At 47.5% G+C, this 10752-nt stretch overlaps 1 protein-coding gene across 1 annotated transcript; it reads left to right on the plus strand.

The window, feature by feature from the left end:
* The first annotated feature begins 973 nt into the window (after positions 1–973).
* Positions 974–10390, plus strand: rerglb (RERG/RAS-like b). Its single transcript, XM_061722426.1, has 5 exons — positions 974–1101; positions 5780–5836; positions 6937–7010; positions 8050–8219; positions 9929–10390. The coding sequence occupies exons 1-5, from the start codon at positions 1050–1052 to the stop codon at positions 10212–10214; spliced, it is 639 nt and encodes a 212-aa protein (XP_061578410.1). The 5' UTR covers positions 974–1049; the 3' UTR covers positions 10215–10390.
* Positions 10391–10752: the final 362 nt, after the last annotated feature.

Consider the following 10752-nt stretch of genomic DNA (forward strand, 5'->3'; position numbering starts at 1 on the left):
TTGATGAACCATCCAAGCAAAGCCGTCGGAGAAAACCCTCCGTGTCACTGCCTCGCCCTGGACCAGGAACACGGGGACCCAGAACACTGGGCCTGGAACACTGGACCCGGCAGGAAGCCGCCTTATCCGATCTCAGTGGACAATAACGATACGATATGGGAGGAAGATTCACGAGTCTTGCTGCTGACCGGCCGCAGTGTGGGAGGACATGAGAAATACACCAGGACTTGTCCAGAAGTTCAACATAAATAACTCTAAAATATCAGAAAGACGCAGGAAGACCCAGACCAGCCGGAAACCTCCAACAGGACCGACCACAGGTTCTCCGGACAGGTCCTGAACTGGACTAAGCTCATCCCAAACCTCGATCAGAATTAACCCTTCAGACGTAGATTCTCAATTCTTTAGAAATAGTTTTAAAACTCATTCCAAACCAATGAGCAGCAAGTGTTGCTTCTCTGAGACCAGTGCTGACACCTTTCCCCGTTGGCCTTGTGTTAACACCCACCTGAACCTCCTACTGTAACGGTTGCCCACCCACTTCTCCTTCCTTCTTTGTTTTAACTTCACTTTTCTTGCAAATATTCTCGAGCGCTACTGTACGCGGCTCCCAGACCGGGTCCCATGACCGGGTCAGCTGACCCGGTCCGGAGACGGCAGCCCGACTGCAGTTAGCGGCAGGACGAGAACAAAAGGTTCAGTCAGCCTTGACCTCTGAGTGACCTCTGAGTGGGAGGGGAGGGGGGATGAAAGAGATACAGGAGAGGAGGGAGAGAAAGACGGAAAACAGACGGGTGGGAGGGAGGTGGAGGGATATAGGATAAAGGGAGAGAAAGAAAGAGAGAAAGAGAAGAGGGGGAGGTGGGCGCTTGTCTTCTCCTCCCTCGTCTCCCTCCGGCTGGAAAACCTGAAGCAGTTCTAGGAAAAGGAGGGCTGGGACTTGGAGGAGTCTATAAAGACTCAGAGACAAAACTAGACATCAGACCGGAGATGCAGCCGGACCCAGGAGGACCTGGGAGGACGTGCAGGACCCGCAGGACCCAGGAGGCATGAACGACATCAAGCTGGCCCTCCTAGGGAGCCAGGGGGCCGGGAAGTCAGGTGAGCGCCGGACTGGACTGCCGTGATCCAGATTATTGGTTTTCATCTCCACCTGGTTGGTTTTCACCTCCACCTGGTTGGTTTTCACCTCCACCTGGTTGGTTTTCACCTCCACCTGGTTGGTTTTCACCTCCACCTGGTTGGTTTTCATCTCCACCTGGTTGGTTTTCATCTCCACCTGGTTGGTTTTCATCTACACCTGTTTTCATCTTCACCTGGTTGGTTTTCATCTTCACCTGGTTGGTTTTCACCTTCACCTGGTTGGTTTTCATCTACACCTGGTTGGTTTTCATCTCCACCTGGTTGGTTTTCATCTCCACCTGGTTGGTTTTCATCTACACCTGGTTGGTTTTCATCTCCACCTGGTTGGTTTTTATCTCCACCTGGTTGGTTTTCATCTCCACCTGGTTGGTTTTCATCTCCACCTGGTTGGTTTTCACCTCCACCTGGTTGGTTTTCATCTCCACCTGTTTTCACCTCCCCCTGGTTGGTTTTCATCTACACCTGGTTGGTTTTCATCTTCGCCTGGTTGGTTTTTATCTCCACCTGGTTCGTTTTCATCTCCACCTGGTTGGTTTTCATCTCCACCTGGTTGGTTTTCATCTCCACCTGTTTTCACCTCCCCCTGGTTGGTTTTCATCTACACCTGGTTGGTTTTCATCTACACCTGGTTGGTTTCATCTCCACCTGGTTGGTTTTTATCTCCACCTGGTTGGTTTTCACCTCCACCTGTTTTCATCTCCACCTGGTTGGTTTCATCTCCACCTGCTGGTTTTCATCTCCACCTGGTTGGTTTTTATCTCCACCTGCTGGTTTTCATCTCCACCTGGTTGGTTTTTATCTCCACCTGCTGGTTTTCATCTCCACCTGGTTGGTTTTCATCTCCACCTGTTTTCATCTACACCTGGTTGGTTTTCATCTCCACCTGTTTTCACCTTCACCTGGTTGGTTTTCATCTCCACCTGGTTGGTTTTCATCTCCACCTGTTTTCATCTACACCTGGTTGGTTTTCATCTCCACCTGGTTGGTTTTTATCTCAACCTGGTTGGTTTTCATCTCCACCTGGTTGGTTTTCATCTACACCTGGTTGGTTTTCACCTCCATCTGTTTGGTTTTCACCTTCACCTGGTTGGTTTTCACCTTCACCTGGTTGGTTTCATCTTCACCTGGTTGGTTTTTATCTCCAACTGGTTGGTTTTCACCTCCACCTGGTTGGTTTTTATCTCCACCTGTTTTCATCTCCCCCTGGTTGGTTTTCATCTCCACCTGGTTGGTTTTCACCTCCACCTGGTTGGTTTTCATCTCCACCTGTTTTCACCTCCCCCTGGTTGGTTTTCATCTACACCTGGTTGGTTTTCATCTTCGCCTGGTTGGTTTTTATCTCCACCTGGTTCGTTTTCATCTCCACCTGGTTGGTTTTCATCTCCACCTGGTTGGTTTTCATCTCCACCTGTTTTCACCTCCCCCTGGTTGGTTTTCATCTACACCTGGTTGGTTTTCATCTACACCTGGTTGGTTTCATCTCCACCTGGTTGGTTTTTATCTCCACCTGGTTGGTTTTCACCTCCACCTGTTTTCATCTCCACCTGGTTGGTTTCATCTCCACCTGCTGGTTTTCATCTCCACCTGGTTGGTTTTTATCTCCACCTGCTGGTTTTCATCTCCACCTGGTTGGTTTTCACCTTCACCTGGTTGGTTTTCATCTCCACCTGTTTTCATCTACACCTGGTTGGTTTTCATCTCCACCTGGTTGGTTTTTATCTCAACCTGGTTGGTTTTCATCTCCACCTGGTTGGTTTTCATCTACACCTGTTTTCATCTTCAACTGGTTGGTTTTATCCTCCACTTAGTTGGTTTTCACCTTCACCTGGTTGGTTTTCATCTACACCTGGTTGGTTTTCACCTTCACCTGGTTGGTTTTCACCTACACCTGGTTGGTTTTCATCTACACCTGGTTGGTTTTCACCTTCACCTGCTTGGTTTTCATCTCCACCTGGTTGGTTTTCACCTTCACCTGCTTGGTTTTCATCTCCATCTGGTTGGTTTTCATCTCCACCTGGTTGGTTTTCATCTCCACCTGGTTGGTTTTCACCTTCACCTGCTTGGTTTTCATCTCCATCTGGTTGGTTTTCATCTACACCTGGTTGGTTTTCATCTCCACCTAGTTGGTTTTCATCTCCACCTGGTTGGTTTTCATCTCCACCTAGTTGGTTTTCATCTCCACCTGGTTGGTTTTCATCTCCACCTGGTTGGTTTTCACCTTCACCTGCTTGGTTTTCATCTCCATCTGGTTGGTTTTCATCTACACCTGGTTGGTTTTCATCTCCACCTAGTTGGTTTTCATCTCCATCTGGTTGGTTTTCATCTACACCTGGTTGGTTTTCATCTCCACCTGGTTGGTTTTCATCTCCACCTGGATGGTTTTTATCTCCAACTGGTTGGTTTTCATCTCCACCTGTTTTCATCTTCACCTGGTGGGTTTTCATCTCCACCTGGTTGTTTTTCATCTCCACCTGGTTGGTTTTCATCCACGTCTCCACCTGTTTTGATCTCCACCTGTTTTCATCCACCTCTCCACCTTCTTCTTTCTTCTTCTTTCTTCATGGGCTGAAAATCTGGTTCAGATGCATCAGTTTGCTGTGCGACATGTTGCTCTGATTAAAGCTTGAATACTACTTCTAAGTTTAACCTGAAGGTTTTCTGCATTCCTTCCAGTTGATAATGATAAAAATATATCCCGTCAGCACTCTCTGCAGCTGTATACTTAGATAAATATAATTAGCAGATATGAGGATGCTCTGCAGCTCCTTCTGTGTCCGACTCGGGTGAGCTACAGTTTGTTGCTGAGCTAAAAACAAATACTTAACTTATGACATAGTTCAACTGAACAATAAGTCTAAAATATGACATAACTGTGTGCATTTCTTCTATAAATATAGTTTTTCTGGTTCCCTTCCAGTCAAACATACCGGCACGAATGTTCATAAGTCACACAACGTTTCTAAAAGAGCTCAAATGTAAATAAAAACGGGAGGGAACATTTGTAAATCAAATAAAACTTTTTTTAGTCGACAGCAAAGATTTAAGTTTGAATTTGATAGTAGAAATAAATCAAAAAGCTGGAAAATGTAAGAGGCACTAAACAGAAACAGCTGGAGGAACATCTGGAAACTGATCAGCTTGATGGTCAGCAGATTATCAACATGATCGAGTAGAAAAAGTGCAACTGAGAGGCAAGTGAAGATAGAGAGAGGGTTCAAGACTTTTGACAATCACTGAATTTGAAGAAATCTCTGTGCGCTTGGGACAAAGAGAAAAATCTGCGTTAGGTGCCTGTGATTTAAGGGTTGTCAGGCAGTTACAAACACTGTGTGATGGAAACCAGCGCACAGACTCGGGAACGCTTCCAGGAATATCTGAGAACGCGGTCGACCCGAACATCCACAACGTCAGGTTAAAGAGCTGGCGTGTGAAGAAGAACATCGCCGGCCCAAAGCTCATCTAAGATGGACTTTTTCAAAATGGAAAAACTGTTCTGCCGTCAGGACAATCGAAAAATGAGAAACTATCTTTGGAAAACCAGCTTCAGGTGAAACCGACTGTTTCCATCAGCGCTTCCTGAAGTAAATGTTGGACGTCGGGTTCTGCTCATCTTATTCTGAATAAACCCAAGCATGTAGCGGTGCTACGGGTCGGTAAACACAGCAAACCACAGAAGAAAAGCATGGAGCTAGCTGGCTAACACACAAATACACTCGGCATGTTTACCTGAAGAAGTTTCAACAAGCTTCATAACTACTTCAGTTTATACGTCAACGGACCACAGCAATGTTTCATTTATATGATGAAGAATTGGTCCATTTGTGGTGGATATGTGGTCAAGTTTTGGGAAACACACTCACCTGAGTCGATGCCCTCAAACCCAGATGTGGGTGAAGAAAACTCCAGATATGGACCAAAGAAAGCTCCAGATGTGGACCAAAGAGAAAAAAAAAACAAGAAAACTCCAGATGTGGGCCAAATAACACTCCAGATGTGGGCCAAAGAAGATCCAGATGTGGGACAAAGTGAAAAGACAAAAGAAAACTCCAGATGTGGGCCAGAGAAAACTCCAGATGTGGACCAAAGAAAACTCCAGATGTGGACCAAAGAAAACTCCAGATGTGGGCCAAAGAAAACCAAAGAAAACTCCAGATGTGGACCAAAGAAAACTCCAGATATGGACCAAAGAAAACTCCAGATGTGGACCAAAGAAAACCAAAGAAAGCTCCAGATGTGGACCAGAGAAAACTCCAGATGTGTTTGTCGGTTTAGCAACATGCTATCTGTCAATTAGCCACATGCAAACTGTGAGTTAGCCGCATGCTAACTGTAAATTAGCCAGATGCTAAGTGTCAGTTTAGCCACATGCTAACTGTCAATTAGCCACATGCTAGCTGTGAGTTTACACACATGCTAACTGTCGGTTTAGCCACATGCTAACTGCGAGTTTAGCCACATGCTAACCATCAGTTAGTCACATGCTAATTGCCAGTTAGCCACATGATATCTGTCAATTAGGCTCATTTAACATGCTATTTGCCCGCTGGCCCGGTGTCGCGCTAGCGGGGGTTAATTGGGGCCTCGGCCCCCCCGAGGTGCTGCATTAGTGACGTTTCATATTTCCTGTCTCCTCCAGCGGTTCTGGTGCGGTTCCTGACCCGGCGGTTCATTGGAGAGTACGCATCAGACTCCAGTAAGTGCTTCCAGACCTGCAGAAAGGGGGCCTTGATGAGGCCGGGGGGGGCCGGGAGGGGCCGGGGGGGCCGGGGGGGACTCTGTAAATGTCACTGTTGTGTTCGGAACCTCAAAGGACCGGTTCCTCCCGTTTCCAGATGTGCGCCCCGGCCCCAGATGTGCCGTCTCTCATTACGGGTGTAAAGTCGATATCTGGACTGCTGGATTAGGAAGTCCAGGACCAGGATCGGGTCCACAAACATGGTGAACCCACGTTTCATCCACAACAGAACCTAGAAAACATCTCAGATGATAAAACTGGAGAAACTCTGTTGTTTTTATAGATGTTTCGGTTGGGGAAACATCTGGACTGGAGGCGGACCAGGTCGGGGTTTTGTGTTCGGAGTGGTTCCGAGACCACAAACTAGATCTCGCTCGGGGCCCTCAGAAACCCCGGGTCCGGCCCTGGCGAGGCCGCACCTGATGGTACCCAGATGTTGGACGTCCATCTGCAGCCCTGATGTGTCCAGATGTTACAGTCACTAACATCTGGATCACACAGCAAAACCCGGGTCCAGCCGGGTTCAGAACGTATAGGACCGTCCGCGGTACTGTGACTGAGCCGACCCCCCCCCCCCAGGAAGCGGTCAAAATCACAAAATCACCCGCCGAGCTTTAGATCCCGCCCCCTTCAGCCTCCTTGTGCGGGCTCCGCCCCCCTTTGGGGGCGGGGTTAACCGTTCCTCCGCCCAAATACGTTTATAAGTCAGGACTTGACAGATCGGGCCTGCAAGTCCTAGGTAAAAGTCCAAGCGTGTTTCTGCAGCCTGGAGATGTTAAAATTAATACTTTACTTAACTTTAATGAAAACTTTGAATATTTGACATGTTTTCCATCTTTTTACTCTGAATAAAATATGTTTTTATTCAAAGGAGAAAAAAAACGTTGGCCACGTTGGCAGCAGTGTGCCGGTTCGGGTCCCAACTTTTCTGTCTCACTTTCACAACCTGGTGTTATTTATGATTTATTCATGAATAAAATACAGGATTTTGAGCTTTACAGATGATTAATTTCTGTTTTTATGAGCCACTGATGTTTTCCCGTCTCAAACCTTCGCAGACTCGCTGTACAACAAGCGGCTGTCGATCGACGGGCGGCAGCTGAACCTGGAGGTGTTTGACCCCTGCCCTCAGGTACGGTGAAGCTGACCCGCTCAGACCCACTTCCAGAACCACCAGAACCACCAGAACTAACAGAACTAACAGAACTAGAGACGCTTCAGGCCTCCCCCTTCTCTCACTTAATCCCAAATCTCCTCCCGCTGTTTTTCTTTCTTCTTCTCTTAAATGCTGCGTCGCCTCAGATGAAGAAGTTAAGCTGCCGGGAATCCGAGACATGTGAGGAAGTCCTGTTCTGAAAACACGCCAGAACCGCCCGTGCAGCCGGCCCGTTTCACATCCTGGTTCTGTTTTCTCTTCAAGCTGAACGCCATGTATGCATTATGAGGGGGTGTGGCCTGATGAGTGACAGCTGCTTTGAAGTCTGCTGCGTTAAAGCTTTGTTCCCTTCAGCCACTAACAACCCAAACGGTGCTTGAAGGGGACCTATTATGGCATCTAATACCTATTTTAAACAGGCCTTGAATGTCTTAAAAACAAGCTTTTGATTGATTTTGCTAAATAAATTAGAAATTCAGCCTCTGAGCCATGTCTGCGGCATCCCATTCTCTAACCGTATTATCTATGCGGGATTCTGAGTGGGCGGGGCTATGATAATGAGGCCCTGTGCTGATTGGCTGCCTGAATGACGCGATACACCTCTACGGAAAAATGGCGGAAGCTCCGGCCGGCGGAATTAGTTGTGGGCGCGGTTTCACGCATCGGAGGCCAATCGATGTAAATCGCTCCCGTTGTTACATAACGACGGGAGCAGAATCTGAACGGCTCGTAGATCCACATCACACTGGACGGCTCATCCGGGCGGCTGTACAGACACTGCAGAATTTGGTTTCTTTCCTCCTTCTCTGAGTTGGAAGACTGAGGGGAGACCACTTTATATATGTTAAAGCAAGAAAAAAACTGTTTTTCATAATAGGTCCCCTTTAATTATTCTAAAGAAACGATGTTTGTTGTCCTGACGGGGGCCCAGAAGGCGGTTGGGGCCGGTTGCCAGTAGCTCCTGGGCCTAACCGGGCCGAAGGTCAGATGATGAACTTTCCTGCTGTTCCCCCAGAGCTCCGAGGCCCGCTGCATCCTGGAGGAGCCGGTGGACTGGGCCGACGGCTTTGTGGTGGTCTACAACATCGACGACCGCACCTCGTTCACCAACGCCCAGAACATCCTGCAGGAGATCCGGGAGAACCGGGCCGACACCCGCAAAGGGTCCGAGGCAAAACTGGTTCAGTATGGACTTCATCCAGCCACCTCCAGCTCTGGGTCGTAGTCCTGACATGAACCCTGGTCCTGGTCCTGGTTCCCGGTCCGGTCCCTGGTCCGGTCCCTGGTCGGGTTCCTGGTCCGGTTCCTCGTCAGGTCCCCGGTCCGGTCCCCGGTCCACCACAGGACCACCCAGTCTGGAGGATTTTCAGTTGAAATATTTCTGTTAAATGTGTCCAGATACTTTTAATATGTACAAAATCTCACAAAATGTGAAAAAGGTTCAATTTAAAGTACAAACACTATTAAAAAATGACAAAACCAACCAACATGAATGAAAAAACAATAAAACTAAAGGAGCTAAATTTCAGAGAGATACCTGATATGACAAAATAAAACAAACACAACAAAAATATTAAATTTATCTTATAAAAGTATATTAAAAAATCTTGTCCTAAGTGTCAAGTTTTCAGTTTCTGCAATTTAGATTTTCTGAAACAAGTTAGCCACATGTTAACTGTCGGTTAAATTAGCCACATGCTAACTGTGAGTTTAGCCACATGCTAACTGTCAGTTTAGCCATATGCTAACTGTGTATTTAGCCACATGCTAACTGTCAGTTAAGCCACATGCTAATTTCGATTAGCCACAAATGTTAAATGTCAGTTTAGCCATATACTAACTGTCAGATTGGCCACATGATATCTGTCAGTTAGGCACATTTAACATGCTACTCATCGGCTAGCATGTGGCTAACTGTTGGTTAAACATCAGCGTAGCTAGCGACCAAAATGCAAACCACGCCCACTACTATAAAACCGTAAAACCTATCACGTAGCACTGCGTGACGTCGGACGCTCTCTGTCCATCTCCCTCCAGCAGCTGCCACTTTATTGAGGTTTTTGTAGTGAAATGAGGAGGAATCATAGAGATAACTTCTCATTTCAACTAACTGGATCAGCCGTTCCTCATCCATGACCGTTTCCTACAGCGCTTTCAACCGGCTTTCAACGCGAGTGACAGGAAGAAAATAGAAGCAGGGCATCCGACAAATGTTCAGCTCAAAACGACGCACTGCACAGCACTGCGGCCAGTTAGGACAGTCCAATAGAAAATAAAGCAATGGAATTGATTTTGTCGCTGACGCTTGCTCGCATCGCATGGGACACGGTTTAAAGCCTGAATTATGGTTCTGCGTTAAATCGACGCAGAGCCTACGGCGTAGGGTACGGCGTAGGGTACGGCGTACCCTGCGGCGTAGGCTCTGCATTGGTGTAACGCGGAACCATAAATCAGCCTTAATAGTGTACGCAGCCGGCTGCTCTTCTGCCCAGAGCGAGGCTTTGTTCCCTCCCCTGCTACACGTCATTCAGCCAGCCAATCAGCACAGAGCCTCATTATCATAGCCCCGCCCACTCAGAATCCCTCATAGATAATTAGGTTAGAAACGGTAAAAATAAAGACATGGCCCAGAGGCTGAATTTTTAATTTATTTAGAAAAAACAATCAAAAGTTTGTTTTTAAGACATTCAAGGCCTGTTTAAAATAAACATTAAATGCCATAATAGGTCCCTTTTAATTTAAGATTGTGATAAAATCAAAATCGTGATTTTATTTTTTTTAAATCGTGATATATTTTTGCTAAGTGACGGTCTGAAACATCAGCTGCTCTTTTGTCTCAACAGAACCGGGAGATTGTGGGCGGCGGCCTAACCCGATGCCTCTTCCTGTTTCAGGGAGGTGGGCGTTCCCGTCTGCCTGGTGGGGAACAAGCGGGACCTGTGCCACGCCCGGCAGGTCCGGGAGGACGAGGCGCGCAGCCTGGCGCAGGAGAACCGCTGCCACTTCCAGGAGGTGTCGGCGGCCGAGGGCTACCAGGACATCGCCAACCTGTTCACGCTGCTCATCCGGCAGGTGATGGAGCACCTGAAGTACCGGGCCGACCGGCGCCGCCACAGCGGCTCCAAGTCCATGGCCAAACTCATCAACAACGTGTTCGGCAAGAGGAGGAAGTCTGTGTGACGGCGTGGCGGACCGGTTGGGACTGGAAACAGGCGCCGGTTCGGGAGACGTGACCCGTCACCACATCGGTGGGCCGGAGCGGCAGGAGACACCGCTGCGTCTCCAGTGACTTTATACGTGTTCTTTCTTGATTTTTGCTGCTTTATTGACTTTTGGCTTTGTTTCTGTCTCATGTCGACTCCGGTTCCAGGGCTGGTTCTGATACCCTTTTTCCACCAAACTGGGCTTTCTGTTTCCACTGACAAAGAACTGGCTCCGGGCCAGAAGAACCGGTTCCAAGGTAGCACCAACTCTTTGCTGGTCTAGAGCAGCGGTCGGCAACCCAAAATGTTGAAAGACCTATTAATCTCAACGAGACTTTCTCCTGGTTAAATAAAGGTTAAATAAAAAATAAATAAAATAAAAAGAGCCATATTGGACCAAAAACACAAAAAACTAATATGTCTGAGCCGCAAAAAATGAAAAGTCTTTTATAAGCCTTAGAATGAAGGCAACACATGCTGCATGTTTCTATAGTTATAACTTTTTCATTATGAGG

The sequence above is a fragment of the Cololabis saira genome, chromosome 5 (assembly GCF_033807715.1).
Source record: "Cololabis saira isolate AMF1-May2022 chromosome 5, fColSai1.1, whole genome shotgun sequence".
In the NCBI taxonomy this organism is placed as follows: Eukaryota; Metazoa; Chordata; class Actinopteri; order Beloniformes; family Belonidae; genus Cololabis; species Cololabis saira.